The sequence below is a fragment of the Lithobates pipiens genome, unplaced genomic scaffold (genome assembly GCF_037356315.1).
Source record: "Lithobates pipiens isolate NorthernLeopardFrog02 unplaced genomic scaffold, aLitPip1_a1.2 Scaffold_22, whole genome shotgun sequence".
Lineage (NCBI taxonomy): Eukaryota > Metazoa > Chordata > Amphibia > Anura > Ranidae > Lithobates > Lithobates pipiens.
This window is the reverse complement of record NW_027507784.1, coordinates 247,922,571-247,943,805: the sequence shown is the minus strand read 5'-3', so window position 1 is coordinate 247,943,805 and position 21,235 is coordinate 247,922,571. Positions and strand designations below refer to the sequence as shown.

At 39.0% G+C, this 21,235-nt stretch overlaps 1 protein-coding gene across 1 annotated transcript in view; it reads right to left on the bottom strand.

Annotated features, from left to right (window-relative positions):
- The window catches only part of XYLT1 (xylosyltransferase 1), a 521,214-nt gene that overhangs the window by 57,934 nt on the left and 442,045 nt on the right, over positions 1-21,235 (bottom strand). Inside the window, exon 8 of the mRNA XM_077448934.1 lies at positions 7,121-7,383. Coding sequence (XP_077305060.1) covers positions 7,121-7,383 — 263 coding nt within the window. The remainder of the gene's footprint in view (positions 1-7,120; positions 7,384-21,235) is intronic.

Below are 21,235 nucleotides of genomic sequence, written 5' to 3'. Positions count from 1 at the left end.
GCATGACTCCCAAAGACAGAGGCGTGATGGGACTTGTAGTTCTGAACAGCTGGAGGTCCATAGGTTTAGCACCCATGGCTAAAATAGAAGATAAAAATTTACACACACACACAAAAAAACAACTGTAACAATTACAAAAGCTTTTTAGCTGTAAATGTATAAAAAAAAAGATGTGCATGGATTTTTCATAATTAGTGGTGGTGTGTCAACAATGCAGAGCAGTTAAATACAAACAAGGCTGACACTGATGGACTAAACAAAGACACTACAAACAAATCACTGCCGCCAATATAAGCAATATCCCACCTGCTGCTCACAATACTAAAGTGCATTGTGTTTTCAAACCATATGTAGCAATAAACATTTACCCAAGGAATAGTCTGAGCAAATTTCAGCCTTAGCATTTAAAGTACATACATGGATAACAAAGCAAACATTTTATTGCAGATTTTATTTTCCATTACTCTTTTCACCACATGGATAACAAACTAAAATCATAGTGATGCAAGATCGATTGCATGCTTGAACTCACATTTTGAAAAAGAATTAGACTGGAACAAGAAAGCAGTATTGATTGTCAGCTGAGGATCTCTTAATATATGCAAGCAGACAAAGGGATTGTTAATGTGCAGACGTAAGGCCACACAATAAATCATAATTACTGTTTGGGACAATGTGTTAAAAAATGCAGTGTGTTATTCGCTACTAAAAATACCCTACATGAGGTTAGTATAAAAGATAGATGTAATGGAATTTCATGTGTAGAAGACACACAGCAGTTAAGTTGGACTAAATGTAAAAAGGTTTAGGGTACAAAATAGTGGAAAATCTGTAGGCAAACCTAACCCTGCTGTGTAGAAATAACAATTTATGAAATAAAAGCCTGACCCAAGCCAAAACACTTTTATCTCTTGTGCACAAGTAGAGAAGGGTTATGCCCCGTACACACGATTGTTTCTACCAACAAATGTTGGATGTGAGCTTGTTGGCAGAAAGAGTCAAGAGAAGAGTCCACGCATGCTCGGAATCAAGTATGAGCCAGAGATATAACTAGCGTTCGTAATGGAGATATCACATACGTCTTGTATGTCACTATGTTCGTAATTGTTGGCCAACATTTGTGTGGCCGCGTGTATGCAAGACAAGTTGGAGCCAACATCCTTTGAAAAAAAATCCACGGTTTTGTTGTCGGAAAGTCTGATCGTGTGTATGGGGCATTGGATCAAGCTTTTACTGCCCTCTGTGTCTCCATTGGACACATTTCTGTCTCGTTATGGTGGTTAAAGGATATTAGTGGAAAAAAATGTTGTAACTGGGGGACTCATGGTCAACTTATCTCTCCTCTATAGTAGCAATTAAAGTGTATGTCAAATTAAAACTTTGTTTCAGATGAAGGTTAAAAATAACAGTGGGTTATTTTTTAGACCGTCTGTGTTCCACTGGGAAAATTTGCTTTCACTTTCTGTCCTGGAGACACAACAGGTAATGAACAGACTTCCCATCTTAAAGTGTAACTCAAATGTATCTGAGCATCACGCCCATCCATCCATGTCACCCTGCTTTATTTTGTTGAGAAATGACACCGTTTAGCATTTCAAGCCACAGCCATCTTATGTAAAGGCAGATGATTAAGGTAACATTTTCTTTCTGGAACCCATTTGCCCTTAGCTCAGGCATGCAGGCAGGAGGGTGTGCTTAGCCGAAAATGTCCCTCCTCCCCTCTTCCAGTAGAATAAAAAAAAAATGCCCATGAAAAATCTTGGAATGCATGACACCATTTTGGCCTATGCCAGAAACCAAGAAACAACTGATGAAATGTTAAAAAAAAAACACATTTAAAACTAGTAAATATACATTGAGGAAAAAATGTATTTGATCCCCCGCTGATTTTGTAGGTTTGCCTACTGACAAAGAAATGATCAGTCTATAATTTTAATGGCCGGTTTATTTTAACAGTGAGACTGAATAACAACAAAAATATCCAGAAAAACGCATTTAAAGAAGTTATAAATTAATTTGCATTTTAATGGACTACAAGACCACTGCCAAGCAGCTTGGTGAGAGGGTGACAACAGTTGGTGCGATTATTCACAAATGGAAGAAAAACAAAATAACTGTCAATCTCCCTCGGACTGGGGCATGCAAGACCTCACCTTGTGGAGTTTCAATGAACATGAGAACCGTGAGGAATCAGCCCAGAACTACATGGGAGAATCTTGTCAATGATCCCAAGGAATTTGGCACCATAGTCACCAAGAAAGCAATTGGTAACACAATACACCAAGGATATGCAATTAGCAGACCTCCAGCTGTTTTAGAACTGCAAGTCCCATGAGGCATAGTAAGACTCTCTCAGCCACAAGCATGACACCCAGTGGCAGAGGCATGATGGGACTTGTAGTTTTGCAACAGCTGGAGGTCCGCTAATTGCATATCCCTGCAATACACCATGAAGGACTGAAATCCTGCAGTGCCCGCAAGGTCCCCTTGCTAAAAAAAAAGCACATGTACAGGTCTGTCTGAAGTTCACTAATGAACATCTGAATGATTGAGAGGAGAACTAGATGAAAGCGATGTGGTTAGATGAGACCAAAATCAAGCTCTCTGGCATCAACTAAACTCCTGGTGTTTGGAGGAGAAGGAATGCTGCCTATGACCCCAAGAACACATCACCACTGTTAAACATGGAGGTGGAAACATTATGCTTTGGGGGGTGTTTTTCTGCTAAGGGGACAGGGCAACTCCACTAGCTCAAAGTGACGATGGACGGGGCCATGTACCGTCAAATTTTGGGTGAGAACCTCCTTCCCTCAGCCAGAGCATTGAAAATGGGTTGTGGTTGGGTATTCCAGTATGACAATGACCCAAAACACATGGCCAAGGCAACAAAGGAGTGGCTTAAGAAGAAACACATTAAGGTCCTGGAGTGGCCTAGCCAGTCTTCAGACTTTAATACCATAGAAAATATGTGGAGGGAGCTGAAGGTTCAAGTTACCAAACGTCAGCCTTGAAACCTTAATGACTTGGGGAGGATCTGCAAAGAGGAGTGGGACAAAACCCCTCCTGAGATGTGTGCAGGCCTGGTGGCCAACTACAAGAAACACCTGATCTCTGTGATTGCCAACAAAGATTTTAACACCATGCACTAAGTCATGTTTTGCAAAGGGGTTAAATAATAACTTCACCCATTAAAATGCAAATCAATTTATAACTTTTTTTAAATGTTTTTTTTTCTGGATATTTGTGTAGTTTATCTGTCTCTCACTGTTAAAATAAATCAACCATTAAAATTATAGACTGATCATTTCTTTGTCAGTGGCCAAACATACAAAATCAGCAGGTGATGAAACACTTTTTTCCCTCACTGTAATATAACGTCCTGTCTATTTACTAATGCAAAGGAAATCAAAACAAAAACAAAAAATTTCCTTTCTATATACTTTAAAGGGTAACTCAATTTTCATGGGAAAAAACTAGCAAATAAAAAAAATAATAATCTAGCATATACAATTGTGACTCAAGTCATATTGTAATTCATTGTTATTAAAAATGAGTTTTCCTTTTTAATCTGCAGCTCCATCATTTTCTGGAAAATGCAATGCAATATGGCTACCTGGAGGTATTCTGTACACAGGATGTGTACAGAACGCCCCCCAGAAACATAATTTCCTGCTTGTGTGATTGGCTCACTGATTTTCCAAGAAATCTGACCTAAGATACAGATATTTGGCATCCTCTGCAACAAAATTTAATTTTTGGTGGACTACTCTGCAGGACCTGCAATTTTCCTCATTAGAGCCCTGAAGTGCACCAGCTGATTGATAATAGTGAAACCCCTTCCATTAGATTTACTTTTCACATGGACACAGACAAACACAGAATTAATTCTTCAGAATAACAAAAGGTAGGAGTCTGCAACAACGTTTGTTAAAATTCTTGTAATGTACATAGATCACCCAGTTTTTTTCTCAACAAAAGTGGAGTTGCTCTTTAAGTTAGATTCCTCTATCCCAATGATCTTGCGAAAAATCAAGTGGACCCTTACTTGTTCCCACAATAGAAGTTGTAAGGTGCAAAAAGAGAACTCTTAAAAAACTTCACATAGCCGGTAATTGGTGGGCGATAAATAACTATGCCCCATATCAAGCTGTGGTCACTGTACTGCTCTACCTTATGACTGGCTTATTGTCCATTGTATACGTGTAATTTGGACTTTAAATTTTGTGGTACTGGTTAATATCTTGGGGCTGAGCTGTATGTGACCGTTGATTGTTTTTGTTAATATTCTGTAATATGTGGCTCTGTGCCTGGATTTTAATAGAATTATACATTTAAAAAAAAATCTCCACTATACTTTACCTTTTTTTATCCTAAAAGAGTATGTGATTAAAAAAACAAAAACAAAAAACATATAAACATAGAAAAGTGAGTAGTCCATCGGGTCTGCCCATTTTTTTATTTTTTTTGAGTATAGATCTATGTTTATCCCAAGCATGTTTGAAGCCATTTACTGTTAACTGCATCACTACCTTTGCTGGCAAGCATCAACTACCCTTTCAGTAAAATAATACTTTCTAAGATTAGATAAGAGTTTTGAACTTTCCTCCAGTTAGTCCGAGGACATGTCTCTGTGTTCTTGATTTTGGTTTCATATTGAAAAGACTGCCCTCCTGAACCTCATTCACCCCCTGTATTTAAAAGGTTTCAGTCATGTCTCCCCTTTCCCTTCTTTCCTCCAGACTGTACATATTAAATTCCTGAAGTCGCTCTCGATATGATTTACCCCCAAAGCTTTCACCATTTTTGTTACTTATCTCTGGACTCGTTCTATTTTATCAATATCTTTTTGTAAGTGTCGTCTCCTGAACTGGACACAGTATTCTAAATGAGGTCTCATTAAAGATCTCTATAGGGGAATCGTCTGAAAAAAGTACCCCCAAATCTTCTTATCTCCTCTTATCTTCTGTATTGCTGGCCAACATTGTATCCCCAATGTTGTATTGTCTCAGGGGATTCTTTTTGCCTCTGTGCATTATTTTACATTTACTGTAGAAACATTGAACTGCAGTCTCCACTGCTTTGACTAATCTTCCAGCAATGCAGAATAATGTTACATATTACAGACACCTCCAGAGATATCAACCCAATTACACACTTTTGTGTCATCAGCAAAAAGACATACCTTGCCCAACAAACCTTTGCTTATATCACTTACATATAGAATAAACAGAACAGACCTAGTACAGAGCCATATGGTACCCCCACTAGTAACTGCTCTCTGTTCTGTGTGAACCCTATTCACAACCACACTCTATCTACCTATCCTTTAGCCAACTGCATATCCACTGAACCACCCAAGGGTTAAGTCTATATACTCACCTTTATCCTGCAGAATCTGTGTAGTACTGCAGCTGTCCCACATTGGCTCTAAGACCAAGAAATGAGCAATCATGTGCCCATTGATCACTCAGTCTTCTCAGAGTGGAATGTGGTGAGTGTCAGTCACCAATCTCTGCTCTGCCCCTCCAGCACACACTAGAGTGCCAGGCTGGAATCAGGCAGCTGAGTGGATCCCGACAATATGGTCTGGATCCTTCCAGAGCCCAGGCAGCTCTGTAACATAGCTGACAGTGGGCAATAGCCTTCTTTAAGCTGATTCTGGATCACAGGAGCGCAAAATGAAATGCAAGACTGTTACCTAGAAGAGAAGTATGACCAAAAAAGCTTTGGCAATACTTTTCTTTTAACTTAAGATATCCTCATCTGTCTTAATTACTGAATTCAATCAATATGAAACAGCTGTTACAATATTGAAGGAATAAAGTATTTAAGATTGAATGCATGATAACTTGGGCATAGAAATAACCCAGTTTCCCATGCTTGAGTTAGTACAACTCTCTATGAGAATTATTCAGACTAAAGCCCCATACACACTAACAGATTTTCTGCTGATTTTTGTCTTCAGATTTACCAAAACCATGTAGTACAAGGGCCTGCCTGATTGCATACAAATTGAAACTCCTAAGGTTTGACCACATATTATATGGTTTTGGTCAATCTGAAGGAAAAAATCTGCAGAAAATTTGATATTGTGTATTTGGCTTAAGGCTGGAATGCAAAGATTGAAAAGTCCAAAGCCTGTTGTCTTTGTCTTTGGTTTACTAAGAAGAAAAAACTGACAAAAATCAAGCATGCAGCTAGTGTAATTCCAGGATAGCAAAAGACATGCTTGTTCTGGATCACTGACCCAGTGAAGTAATGAAGGAAGAATAAAAATGACGGCCTCAGAGACTGTACCTTTAATAAGTCAAGTCAGCATTGGCAGCTACCATATTTTCATTCTGACAGGTTCCAAGTAAAGGGTGAGGTAAAAAAGGTTTACGAGTTTACGGCATAGAGTTGAGGGGAAGAATAACTGTGCTATCTGTGTTTTATGGTGGTTTTCTTTGGGGTTCATCCTTGACGCACTTTGCTGAAGGCCATAAGAATTGGAATTAACAAAATTGGAGAGCCATATGCTTTCATAATTTTTTTCACTAGGAGACAATACAATATTCCTGGTGTTCCAGGTAAGTAATTGTTTTTCACCAAGTTGGACCTACTGAAAAGCTAAGGAGATGTTAACACCTACATTTTTCTTTTTTCAGTGAAAAAGTTTAGGCAAAAGAAGAAAAAAAACATTAAAGTGTTTATAATGCATGGACAACATTTTTACATTACTCATACCTAAAGATTTTCTCACTTCAATGAATCAGGTAGTATTACAATACTTATAAATAACACTATAACACATAACTGACACCTTTCATGTGGGGTATATGTTATGGTATGTTAAATGTAACAAACCTTTAATGTTCTTGTTGTTGTTAGCAACAACTCAGGTTCCTGCTTTTTCAAATGTACCAAAAAAGTGACAGTTTATGGGCTGATATTTTTCATGGACTGAACCCACTGTAAATTTTTTGTAATACAGGTTCATTTTTTTTCTTCATTGCTTAATAACAAAATCAGTTTTGTTTCAAAACCTAGAACTACAATTCCTTTCTCCAATCTAGTTTTATCTGGCACATGCTATATTTGTAAACAGTCTATAAGTTAACAGGCAGAAGCTTGCACATACCGGCAGCTGTTTTCTCCATCTGTGTGTAGGGATGCTTCAGCTCTTTTGAGTCCCATGCGGGAAAATGAATGGAACATAGTCAACATGACGTCGCTGACACTGTGGATACCATCAGGTTCATCATACAGGTTCTCCCAATATGATCTCAGGCCTGGTGTGCCAGATGGGTAGTTGCCATACAAATAATAGTCCAGTTGCCCAATTATTTCTTGGTTCACTGCAGCTTCAAATTTACGTGCAAAGAATGTTGGTCTTGCCGTTTGCTACACAAATAATAAAGATCTGTTAAGATTTATCTTTTATTGTACATGAACTGCAATCAACATTTTTAAGATAGACTTTTTTCTGTATTTATGAATTACAAATATATTAAAGCAGACCTTGCACTGGAGGGTTTGCCTATGTGGATGCCCCACTCCCTGTCCCTGCTGTTAAAACACTGCATTGCATAAATAAATAAAATGCTTCAAAAAATAAAATGCATTCAAAATTTGCATCTTACGACCAAGTTCTGGCTACTTCCTGCTTCCTGTCACTGAAGATCCTGGGCCTCATCATTCTTGCAAGCATTGTGCAGTTCTTGTGGATTATAGGATCCACAAAGAAGACCCACTAATGTCACTTTTAATTCTTTATGATTTTTCTCAAAATATTTTTTTTAATTTCCATAATGCGGGATTCTTGACTGTGGGGGGGACACAGTCACTTACGTGGACCTTGCATTTTAGTGCATGTTTCCAATTAAATAAAGCTCCCTCCATCACTGAAATACTGGTAATATCTCCTTTAAAAAGTTTTGACAGCCACATTGCAGACCCAAAAACCTTGATTAGTACATATAAATTTAAAGATATATACAAGACCATAATGCTGCCATTTATGGGCGAATCCATACACCATCAGCAAGCATCTAGGAAGTTTACCAGTGAATGTAGCATACAAACTGCAAATGTTTCTTTATCCATTTTCTGCCTTCTTCAACCTGTAAACTTCAAACAAACTACCGAGACCTGTATATTTATCCTAACTAAAAGTGTACTAGTTATGTACTAGTGAACTAGTTATTAAACATGGAAAAGACTGTATGTCTAGGTTGATGTTTTTGGTTCACACTTCGTATAAATATCTCCAATAGGAATGGGTGAATAATTTGGAATTCAGTGTGTGGGCATTTGTTGAATCATTTGTAAATTCTACAAACTAGAAACAAGTTGGATTCTTTACAAACCCATGCTTAACTCAAAACTCATTCATATTTTCCAAGATTTGCATAGCTTGTACAATGACGGTTACTAAGTGATTCTTAGTAAATAAAGGGACAGAGTAGGGAGAAATCTCTAACAATGTTAAGAGCATTCCATTGTATTCAAAAATGAAATCATAAGCACAATGATTCCATCTAGAAATTTAAAGTGCAGCACAAGTCATATAATGGCTATAGAAATATCAATTCATCATTAACCAAAGTATTTTAAAATGATTGCAAAGGCTCAGTTTTTTTTCCTATATAAATAACAAACATATTATACTTACCTGCTCTGTTGCAGTGGATTGGCACAGAGCAGCTCAGATCCTCCTCTTCTCGGGTCCCTCTTCAGTGCTCCTGGCCCCTCCCTCCTGTCAAATGCCCCCACAGCAAGCAGCTTGCTCTGGGGGCACCCCGAGCCGAGTCACAGGTCCCTCTGTCCATTCAGGCACAGAGCTCCGACTCAGCCCTGCACCCTCTCTCCCCTGATTGGCTAGCTGACTTTGATTGACGGCAGCGGGAGCCAATGTCGCTTCTGCTGTGTCTCAGACAATCAGAGAGGAGAATCTAAGATAGCTGAGACACTCGTGACATCACTGGACAGAGAGGGACCTCAGGTAAGTGTTAGGGGGGTAAGGGAGGCTGCTGCACAGAGCAGGCTTTTTATCCTAATGCATAGAATGCATTAAGATAAAAAAAAAACTTTCTGCCTTTAAATATAGCTAATCAACATTTTCCAGCTATCATGTAATCATCCATCAAATTTTAACTAACCCTCTCCTGTGATGGGTTGCTGGGGGAAAAGAGAGATGCCCATCCACAAGACAAGAGTAATCAAAGATAAAGAATGGTAAAATAGAAGTGTGAATGTGTTCTGAGGAAAAAATCATCTCGGTCAAAGTCCTTGCCAAAAAACATGTACAGTGCCTTGCAAAAGTATTCACCCCCTTGAAGTAAAATTAGAAAAATATATACATAGAACTATTTTTCAGAAATAAAAAACTGATAATTGGCGTATGTATTCACGCGGCGCGCCCTTTGTTATGAAGCCCATAAAAATCTCTGATGCAACCAATTACCTTCAGAAGTCACATAATTAGTGAAATGGTGTTCACATGTGTGCAATCAGTCACATGATCTGTCATTACATATACATACCTTTTTGAAAGGCCCCAGAGGCTGCAACAGGCATCACTAACCAAACACTGCCATGAAGACCAAGGAACTCTCCAAACAAATAAGGGACAATGTTGTTGAGAAGTACAAGTCAGGGTTAGTTTATAAAAAAAAATATCCAAATCTTTGATGATCCCTAGGAGCACAATCAAATCTATCATAACCAAATGGAAAGAACATGGCACAACAGAAACCTGCCGAGAGACGGCCGGCCGCACAACAAAACTCATGGACCGGGCAAGGAGGGCATTAATCAGAGAGGCAGCACAGAGACCTAAGGTAACCCTGGGAAGAGATGCAGAGTTCCACATCAGAGACTGGAGTATCTGTACATAGGATGTTAATAAACCGTACGCTCCATAGAGTTGGGCTTTATGGCAGAGTGGCCAGAAGAAAGCCATTACTTTCAGCAAAAAACAAAATGACGCATTTTAAGTTTGCAAAAAAGCATGTGGGAGGCTCCCAAAAGGTATGGAGGAAGGTGCTCTGGTCTGATAAAACTAAAATGTAACTTTTTGGCCATCAAAGAAAACGCTATGTCTGGCTCAAACCCAACACCATCCCCACAGTGAAACATGGTGGTGGCAGCATCGTGCTGTGGGGATGTTTTTCAGCAGTTGGGACTGGGAAACTGGTCAGAGTTGAGGGAATGATGGACAGATAGTGCTAAATACAGGGTTATTCTTGAGCAAAACCTGTACTACTCTATGTGTGATTTGAGGCTAGGACGGAGGTACACCTTCCAGCAGGACAATGACCCCAAACACACTGCTAAAGCAACACTTGAGTGGTTTAAGGGTAAATGTGTAAATGTGTTGGAATGGCCTAGTCAAAGCCCAGACCTGAATCCAATAGAAAATCTGTGGTCAGTCTTAAAGATTGCTGTTCACAAGTGCAAACCATCCAACTTGAAGGAGCTGGAGCAGTTTTGCAAGGAGGTATGGGCAAAAATCCCAGTGGTAAGATGTGGCAAGCTAATAGAGACTTATCCAAAGCGACTTGGAGCTGTAATAGCCGAAACAAGGTGGCTCTACAAAGTATTGACTTTAGGGGGGTGAATAGTTATGCATATTGACTTTTTCTGTTTTTTTGTCCTATTTTTTTGTTTGTTTTACAATAAAAAAGAAAAAAAAATCTTCAAAGTTGTGGGCATGTTCTGTAAATTAAATTTTGCAAATCCTCAAACAATCTATGTTAAATCCAGGGTGTGAGGCAACAAAACACGAAAAATGCCAGGAGGGGTGAATACTTTTGCAAGGCACTGTATGTATCTTACATCCTAGGAGGAGCACAACTGGGCGAATCAACAGTAGAGAAGGATCTGTGTGTTCCAATTGATCATAGATGTAATAATAACATGGAATGCCAAGCTGCAGTTTTTAAAGCAAGCAACATACGTATATTTTAAAAAGATGTCTAGAGCCCAGAAAGGGAGACATCATTTTTTTCCCTGTACAAATCATTAATAAGACCTCATCTGGAATATGCAGTTCAGTTTTGGGCACCAGTTCACAAAAAAGACATAGGAGGACTTAGGGGAAGTACAGAGAAATGCAGCCAAACTGATAAGAGGCATGGATGGAGGAGCTAAGCTATGTGGAAAGATTATCTGAACTGAACGTATACTATTTTGAGAAGAGGTGATTAAGAGGGATATGTTCACCATACAGAAGTACATCGGTGGTCCATATAATAAACTTAGTAGAGAGTTATTCAATTTCAGGTCAACATAAACAACAAGGGAGAACTCTTTATGTCTGGAAATAAAAATATAACGTCCACATATGGAAAGACTTCTTCACAGTAAGAGCTGTAAAAATGTGGAATAGGCTCCCTCAAGAACTAGTGCTTGAGAGCTTAGTAAAAAAGAGCTGGGTGCATCTTAACGTAACAAAACATATGTGAATACTAACATTTATGGGTAACAACACCAGGGATTGTTAATCCAAGGAAGATCAGATTACCTTCTAGGCAATTAGGAAGGTTTCTATGTTTCCCCCACTAGAGCAAATTGGATAATGCTACTGGAACAACCGTGGGTATGTGGTGGTTTTCTAGTTATTTACACTGTTTAATTTTTTTAAAGAATTCCTATTGGACTCTAGATGGACAGATGGTGTTGTTTCTTTAACCACTGAAGGACTGCCGTATTGCCAATGTACGTCAACACAATGGCACAGGCAGGCACAAGCACGTACATGTACGTGCCTGCCTTCCAGCGGGTGGGGGGTCCGATCGGACCCCCTCCCGCTGGATACGACGGTCCGGTTCGCTCCAGGAGCGTTCTGTGATGAGGGGATGGCCGTTGGTTTTCGGCCACCCCCTCTGGATCGCTCCTGGCCAATGAGAAGCTTCCTCCCACTGTGTATTGTTTACACAGGAAGGAGGAAGTGATGTCATTCTCCTCGGGCGGTCTTTTTGACCGGACTACGAGGAGAAGACACAAAGTAAGTGTGCACCAACACTACACTGACATGTAGGTACACACAGGCACACAAACCCCCCCGACCCCCCCCGATCCCCCCCCCCCCGATATACTACCCAATTATGGTTTTAACCCCCTGATTGCCGCTAGTTAACCCTTTCACCCCCTTTTGCCAGTGTCACTAAGCGATCATTTTTCTGATCGCTGCATCAGTGTCGCTAGTGTCGCTAGGTAGCTAGTTATTTTTTTAGGTTCACCGCCAGGTTTTTATAGCGCTAGGTACCCCGATATACTACACAATAATGGTTTTAACCCCCTGATTGCTGCTAGTTAACCCTTTCACCCCCTTCTGCCAGTGTCACTAAGCGATCATTTTTCTGATCGCTGCATTAGTGTCGCTAGTGTCGCTAGGTAGCTAGTTATTTTTTTAGGTTCACCGCCAGGTTTTTATAGCGCTAGGTACCCCGATATACTACCCAATTATGGTTTTAACCCCCTGATTGCCGCTAGTTAACCCTTTCACCCCCTTTTGCCAGTGTCACTAAGCGATCATTTTTCTGATCGCTGCATTAGTGTCGCTACTGTCGCTAGGTAGCTAGTTATTTTTTTAGGTTCACCGCCAGGTTTTTATAGCGCTAGGTACCCCCATATACTACCCAATTGCCCCTAGTTAACCCTTTCACCAGCGATCACAGTATAAGTGTCACTGGTGACGCTGGTTAGCCAGTTAGTTATTTAGGTTCCCCGTCAGGTTTTTATATAGCGCCAGGGACCCCCATATACTACCTAATAAAAATTTGAACCCCCTGATTGCCCCTAGTTAACCCTTTCACCACTGATCACCGTATAAGTGTTACGGGTGACTCTGGTTAGTTTGTTTTTTATAGCATCAGGGCACCCACCATTTATTACCCAATAAAGGTTTAACCCCCTGATCACCCGGCGGGTGATATCAATTAGGTTTTAGGGTCAGGGTCTGCGTCGCCCCAGGCAGCGCTAGGTTAGTGCCAGTACCGCTAACACCCACGCGCAAAGCATAAACCTCCCGTAGTGGTATAGAATCTGAACAGATCAATATCTGATCTGATCAGATCTATACTAGCGTCCCCAGCAGTTTAGGGTTCCAAAAAAACGCATTGTTAGCGGGATCAGCCCAGATACCTGCTAGCACCTGCGTTTTGCCCCTCTGCCCAGCCCACCCAAGTGCAGTATCGATCGATCACTGTCACTTACAAAACACTAAACACATAACTGCAGCGATCGCAGAGTCAGGCCTGATCCCTGCCATCGCTAACAGGTTTTTTGGTAGCATTTTATATTTAAATCCGGAAGGCAGTGCTTGGTTTTCGGGGGCCCGTACGTGGCTAGGCTCCCAAAAAGTCCCCCACATGTGGTATCCCCGTACTCGGGAGAAGCAGCAGAATTTATTTTGGGGTGTAATTTGACTTATGCCCATAGCATGTGTGAGCAATATATCATTTAGTGACAACTTTGTGCAAAAAAAAAAAGTTTGTAATATTCCCGCAACTTGTGGCAAAATATAAAATATTCCATGGACTCAACATGCCTCTCAGTAAATAGCTTGGGGTGTCTACTTTCCAAAATGGGGTCATTTTGGGGGGTTTTGTGCTATTTTGGCATTTTATGGCCTTCGAAACTGTGATAGGTAGTGAGGAGTAAAATCAAAAATTTACACCCTTAGAAATCCTGAAGGTGGTGATTGGTTTTCGGGGTGCCGTGCGCGACTAGACTCCCAAAAAGTCCCACACATGTGGTATCCCCATACTCGGGAGAAGTAGCGGAATATATTTTGGGGTGCAATTCCACATATAACCATGGCATGTGTGAGCAATATATCATTTAGTGACAACTTTTTGTAAAAAAAAAAAATTATTTTTTTTTTGTCATTATTCAATCCCTTGGGACAAAAAAAAAAAAAAATTCAATGGTCTCAACATGGCCCTCAGGAAATAGCTCGGGGTGTCTACTTTCCAAAATGGGGTCATTTGGGGGGGGTTTGTGCCATCTTGGCATTTTATGGCCTTCAAAACTGTGATAGGTAGTGAGGAGTAAAATAAAAAAATGTATGCCCTTAGAAATCCTGAAGGCGGTGCTTGGATTTCGGGGTCCCGTACGCGGCTAGGCTCCCAAAAAGTCCCACACATGTGGTATCCCTGTACTCAGGAGAAGCAGCAGAATGTATTTTGGGGTGTCATTTCACATATGCCCATGGCATGTGTGAGCAATATATCATTTAGTGACAACTTTTTGTAAAAAAAAAAAATTTTTTTTTTTGTCAGTATTCAATCCATTGGGACAAAAAAAAAATATTCAATGGTCTCAACATGGCCCTCAGCAAATAGCTCAGGTGTCTACTTTCCAAAATGGGGTCATTTGGGGGGTTTTGTGCCATCTTGGCATTTTATGGCCTTTTAAAACTGTGATAGGTAGTGAGGAGTAAAATAAAAAAATTTATGCCCTTAGAAATCCTGAAGGCGGTGCTTGGATTTCGGGGTCCCGTACGCGGCTAGGCTCCCAAAAAGTCCCACACATGTGGTATCCCTGTACTCAGGAGAAGCAGCAGAATGTATTTTGGGGTGTCATTTCACATATGCCCATGGCATGTGTGAGCAATATATCATTTAGTGACAACTTTTTGCAAATTTTTTTTTTGTCATTATTCAATCCCTTAGGACAAAAAAAATAAATATTCAATGGGCTCAACATACCCATCAGCAATTTCCTTGGGGTGTCTACTTTCCAAAATGGGGTAATTTGGGGGGGGTTTGTACTGCCCTGCCATTTTAGCACCTCAAGAATTGAGATAGGCAGTCATAAATTAAAAGCTGTGTAAATTTCAGAAAATGTACTCTAGTTTGTAGACGCTATAACTTTTGCGCAAACCAAAAAATATACGCTTATTGACATTTTTTTTACTAAAGACATGTGGCTGAATAAATTTTGCCCTCAATGTATGACTAAAATTTAGTTTATTCGATTTTTCTTATAACAAAAAGAAGAAAATATCTTTTTTTTTCAAAATTTTCGCTCTTTTTCCATTTATATCGCAAAAAATAAAAATCGCAGAGGCAATCAAATGCCATCAAAAGAAAGCTCTATTTGTGGGAAGAAAAGGACGCAAATTTCGTTTGGGTGCAATATTGCATGACCGCGCAATTACCAGTTAAAGCAGCGCAGTGCGAAATTGGAAAAAGACCTCTGGTCCTTAAGGTGTTTATTGGTCCGGGGCTGAAGTGGTTAAACCTGGGTAACAATGTTACTGGCATTTTTTTTTTATATTTGCCATAAATTCCTTAGTTTTTCTTTTACTTTATAAGTTGTAAGTTGAGTGCTAACATTTGAATGTCTAGGGATCAATAAACAAGCAACAGTTAGGAAGTGCCTAGCTGGAAATGTTTTAAAGGAGCACTGTAAACCTAGTATCATAGTGAACCTCTTCTTCTCACTATGTCATTCCTGAGATGCACTCAAAGTTCCTGAAAAATGTTAGTAGATTGCAACCTCATCAGACATATAACATTGCTCCATTTTTCAAGTATTTCAGCTAAGGTTTAATAACCTGGGCAATGTTTTATTTAAAGCCTCCAGTGTCTTATATTACGAGGAAATAATGTGCTAGCTATTCTCTGAAGCCCTATTTGAAACTGCACATTTTATGTTTGAGAAAGTAAGATTTGTGCCACTATTCTCTGGGGAATTATTTGTTGAGCTCATTCTGCCATTTAAGGTTAAATATAGGAGTACAGTATAAAATATATTTGAGTATAGGGCTAAAAAAAATGACAACAAAGCTAATTACATTGCCACAGAGTTCTTGGTAATTTGTGAGGTCTTTGTAGCTCTTAGTTTTTTCAGGTGAAAAAATTATAAAGCTGTAACCAGAAGCAAAAGTTTACAATTTGAACAGGTAAAGTATAAGTATATCCAATTATTAATTTTCAAAAAAGCTTCAACTTTTTAAGGCCATTTGAAAAGTAATGTTTAATATTTTTAAATCTGCTAATTTTATTAAAATAATACCTGATGATCCCCCCATGAATTTCCTTGTTCAGGCATTTCTGTTCTAGGGGGATAATACTCTGTCCCCAGATGTTATAACCTGACTCCTTGTCATCTTCATGGTCATCCAGCTTCAGTCCCGGTCTCTGGCAGATGGGGACGGGTTAATCCCCTTCCGTCGCCTGCTTAAGCAATCAAGCGGCTAATTATCTGCTAGGGTTGTTTTTACATTACAGAGCATTGTTGGCAGATAGAAAAGATACTGGGATGATGCCTGTAGCTGCAGGCATCATACTGGTATAACCCCTTCAACCTGGTGACATACGGGTACATCGCAAGGGCTGAAGTGGTTCATGCGTTCTCTCTGTCTAATAATGGCTAATTGGGCCCAATTTGAACATTTTCACTTAGGGTTGTACTCACTTTTGTTGCCAGCGGTTTATCTATTAATTTGCTTTGTGTTGAGTTATTTTGAGGGGACGGCAAATTTACACTGTCATACTGTACAATCACTATTTTACATTGTAGTAAAGTGTTTTTCTTCAGTGTTGTCACATGAAAAGATATAATAAAATAGTTACAAAAATGTAAGGGGTGTACTCACTTTTGTGAGATACTGTATATATATATATATATATATATATATATATATATATATATATATATACATATATATATATATACACACACCCACACCCACATATACATAAGTACATGACATTTTGTGGAACAGGCAAGCCCAGGCCCCCTACAAAACATTACAAAATGACTCTAGTTCTTACGGCAGATATCTACTTTTGTAAACAACTGTCAACAGGTCAATAATATACCTTGTGAGGATTTTCCATGAATGTGTATTCATTCAAACTGCATGCTATTTTCTCTCAATAGCTCTATTTTGTACTACTGTCAATAGATACCTCACAGAGCCTCACAATTAGTACCAGCTGGATGTTATCAGTATTATAAGAAGCGAAAATCCATTCAAAAATATTTGTAAATTCACTTTTTCATACAAAAAAAAAAAATACTATTATATAATTTAATGCAAGAAGTTTATCTAATGACCAACTCTTTAGTTAACAGATAGGATATTTTATCAACAATTAGTAAATATCATATGGTACAACAGATGAAAAAAATGCCCATTGTATTCTTTAGTGAACTGACTCCAATCTATGTGTAAACCTGCTGCTCAAATAAAGGTATTGGCAAAATTCACAGATGCTTCATGGATATGGCGAAAAATGACGAAATCACTAAACAATATGAATAAACTCAGTGGCATTGTTTTACTTTTAGTTTAAAGTGACATTAACCGCTTGCCATCCACCCTATTGCAGTTTTACTGTTACAGGGCAACAGCTGTGCACTGGATCATGTATATATATACATGATCCCGCACTTCTGGTTAGGGGGCGCGCTTGATTACACACAGTGGAAGCCGATCAGCTGGTGCCAGGTACTCAATATCCGTTGGCACCCGCCAATCATCAGGCAGAGACACAGAACTCTGATCTGCCTGTCTGCTTGTAAACAAGGCAGAATGCTGTTATGACAGGAGGAAAGGGATGGAGTTAGTGTCCTTGCAAAGCAGGGAATATATTTAATCTCTTCCCCTAGTAAAAGCACCTCACACAGTCCACATAAACACTGGTTAGGCACACAATTAACACTTTGATCGCCCCTGATGCTAGCCCCTTTGCAGTCAGTGTCATTAGTACAGTGACAGTGTATATTTTTAAGCACTGATCACTGTATTAATGTCAGTGGTTCCCAAAATGTGTCAAAAGTGTCAGTTAGTGTCATAATGTCTGCAGAAATTTCACATTCCAGCTGACCAATACTAGTAAAAAAATAAACAAATAAAAATATCCCTTAGTTTGTAGATGCTATAACATTTGTGCAAATCAATTAATATATGCTTATTGAGATTTTTTTTTTTTTCCTATTGGATATATTTTATAGCAGAAAGTAAAAAAATATTGGGGGTTATTTACTAAAGGAAAATCCACTTTGCACTGCAAGTGCACTTGGAAGTAAAGTCGCTGTAGATCCGAGGGGGACATGCATGGAAAATAAAAAACAGCATTTTAGCTTGCACATGATTGGATGATAAAATCAGCAGAGCTTCCGCTCATTTCAGATATACTCCTTAGATTTAGAGTGACTGCAGTTGCAGTGCAAAGTTGATTTGCCTTTTCGTAAATAACCCCCATTTTCTTGTTTTTTTTTTAAATAGACAATTTTTTTTTTATTGCGCAAAAAATTATTTTTATTTGTGGGGTCAAAACCTGTGAGCAGAGAGTGGAGGCTGAGCCAGGCTGTGTGTCTGAATAGATGCAAACTAGTCGACTTAAGATCGAGCACACACACAAGTGCCCCCTTTCCGCTTCCTATGGGACCCTAGGTAAAGGGGAAGCCAGGCTGGCGAGGGACCTCAGATGAAGAGGATTGGGCTGCTGAGTGAAAAACCATTGCCCAGAGCAGGTAAGTATGACATGTTTAATATGTTAATGAAAAAACATTTAAAGCTTTACAGTCACTTTACAGTAAAAATATCTTTATACTTTTATATTACTTGTTTAGTACTATTTTAAAAAGTATCTAATCTAAAACAATTTATATTTTCTTAAGGCTACTTTCACACTAAAAGCGCCCAGCGTTAGCAGTAAAGCGCCACTAGTTTTAGCAGCGATTTACCGTAGTTTTAGCGCCGGTTTTTGGCAGCTTTTGCAAACAACACATACAAATCAAATTGGTAGGTGAAAATGTCCATATAAATTGTGCAAATTGTGCTCCAAACAATAAAGTGCTTTGATCGTGGTGGTCATAGATGGATATTGACACCGAACTCCGATCCTCCACAACCCCTGCACACATTCACTCTTCAGTCTTTAACCCCCTCCCGAAGAAAGGGTTAAAGGGCCAAAAAAGCCCATGTTGCGGTGACACCAAAGCCCTTTGTAGGCGCTTCAGCAGCTCTGCCCATTAATTTCAATGGGCAGGGCATTTTGGGGCACCACTCCAAAGATGCTGCTTGCAGGACTTTTTTTCCCATCCTGCAAGCGCACTCAGGCTTTCACACTGAGGAGGCAAGAGAGGCGCTTTTCAAGTACTTTACAGTCGATATTTTTAGCGCTAAAATGCACGAAAAGGGCCCAGTGTGAAAGGGGTCTTACTTGCCACCTTTTGCTCTGTTAGATATACATATACATAAAATTCCCTGCAAGAAAATGTGCTGGAGGTACCGGCATACATAAAAAATTTGAAGCGGGAAATAGGTCCACGGGGTGAAAACCAAGAGGTAAGGAAAATATTAAAACTGGTACACTGATCCTCTGTAAATATCGGAATGGTTGAAACCAACTACAAATGTTTAAATATAGATATAGTAGTGAAATATGAAGTGGGGCAAACCATGGCACATATATGGTGGAGCTGTCCAAAGATCATAATCTATTGGAGGGAAATATTAAGATATATAAAGGACATAACTAATATCCAGATGCCCGAAGACCCTTGGGTATATCTATTCCATGGGGTAGAATATAGTAACTCCTTGACAATACATTTGATTAATGCTGCAAAGAGTCTGATTCCGAAGAAATGGAAGGAAGTAGAAAGCCTAAAAATATAGTGAGGTGTTTAGGTTGTAGAGGGATGGAGGAAGGGAGGAGGGAGGGACCTTGGGGATATTGGTAAAGTAAGAAATGTATATGGTCTTATTTGTGTTTTAGCTGGAGGAGGGGTAGAGTTTCTTCTTTCTAATATTAATGCTGTGTAATGATAACATTTTGAAATAAATAAAGAATTATAAAAAAAAGTAAAGCAGTATATGACAAACATACAACATGTACAGTATATATATGAAGTTACAAAGCCTGATGAAAATTGAAAAAAATTGTGATAACTTAAGTCTGATTTACTGCAGGACCATTCACAAAGCACAGCGTGGTGGCCAGCCGGCTCTGAAGCTGCAAGGAGTCACAGACGGCTGCCCACAGTTAAAATCCCGGTGATGGGAGCTGGACCAGGTAAGGACAGTGCTGAATCCCTGTACAGGTGATTGACCATTTACTAAAGACAGCAGCTATAAAAACTGTAGTGACTTCATTTTTTTCAGATCTGACTGTAAGATTGTAATATAGGTTTTTGATGATTTTAGTACAAGGGCAAGAGCTGGAAGCACTAGAAATACTTTATTTACCTCTTACATATATTATATATTTATTGTTATTTTGTACACTTATGTGTAAGAGTTTAATATATATATATATATATATATATATATATATATATATATATATATATATATATATAGTGATATAGATACAGCAGCAGGTGGCTATAGAAGAGAAAGAGAGCACGGATTAATTATATAAAATGAATCCCAGATGCCTGCCTGGCTGGATGATAGCCCAGCAGGTGAGTGTAAAAAAAGTATATGCCTTTGAAAAAGCAATGGTTTAGGCATTTTGCTAACCATGTTACACATAAGGATCAAAGAATCTAACTCTGCACAAACGAAGGCTTTTAATTATGTCTAGACGATGCCAACTAAATTACAGAAGGAAGTATTGATTTTTACAGGATCTATATGCTTTTACAGCTGAGGATACTGTTTGCTGGATGTTCATGTGGGCACATCAATGGAGCAATTAAATTACAAACACCCCAGTTCTAGGGAAATGGCAACATAATATTCTGGACAGGACATTCTGTTAATAAAAGAACCATAATAAAAAGATTGTTAGGAATATGCAACAGGTTAAACATTTATGGGCATTTGACGTTTACAATATCATGGCTGAAGTCCATGTCTGCTATATGAGCTGAGCTATTGCTGCATTTCTTTTCCTGACCTTCGTAAGTGGATACAGAACAAATCAAGGTCGCGGCTGTGCTGATTCCACATTGATACATCTTAGCTGAAAGATAAATGCTCAAGACTAGACCTGTCCAACTCTTGCCTTTAGTTGTCAAAACATCCATTAAGTGTGAACATAAATTCATTCAGATACAAGGCTTGCTGAATGTAAATGATGTTTATTTGCATACATTTAATGCTCATGCAGCATTCCGGGCACCTTTAGCAAACAAAGACAAGAATATTTAAAAAGAAGTTAAAGTAAAGTTACCTACAGGCATTAGATGATCCTCGGTGGTTCAGATTACGATTTTCACACTTATGGGGTAAACACTTTAAAACTGGCTTGATATAGCAATGCTTGGATCATAAACTAAA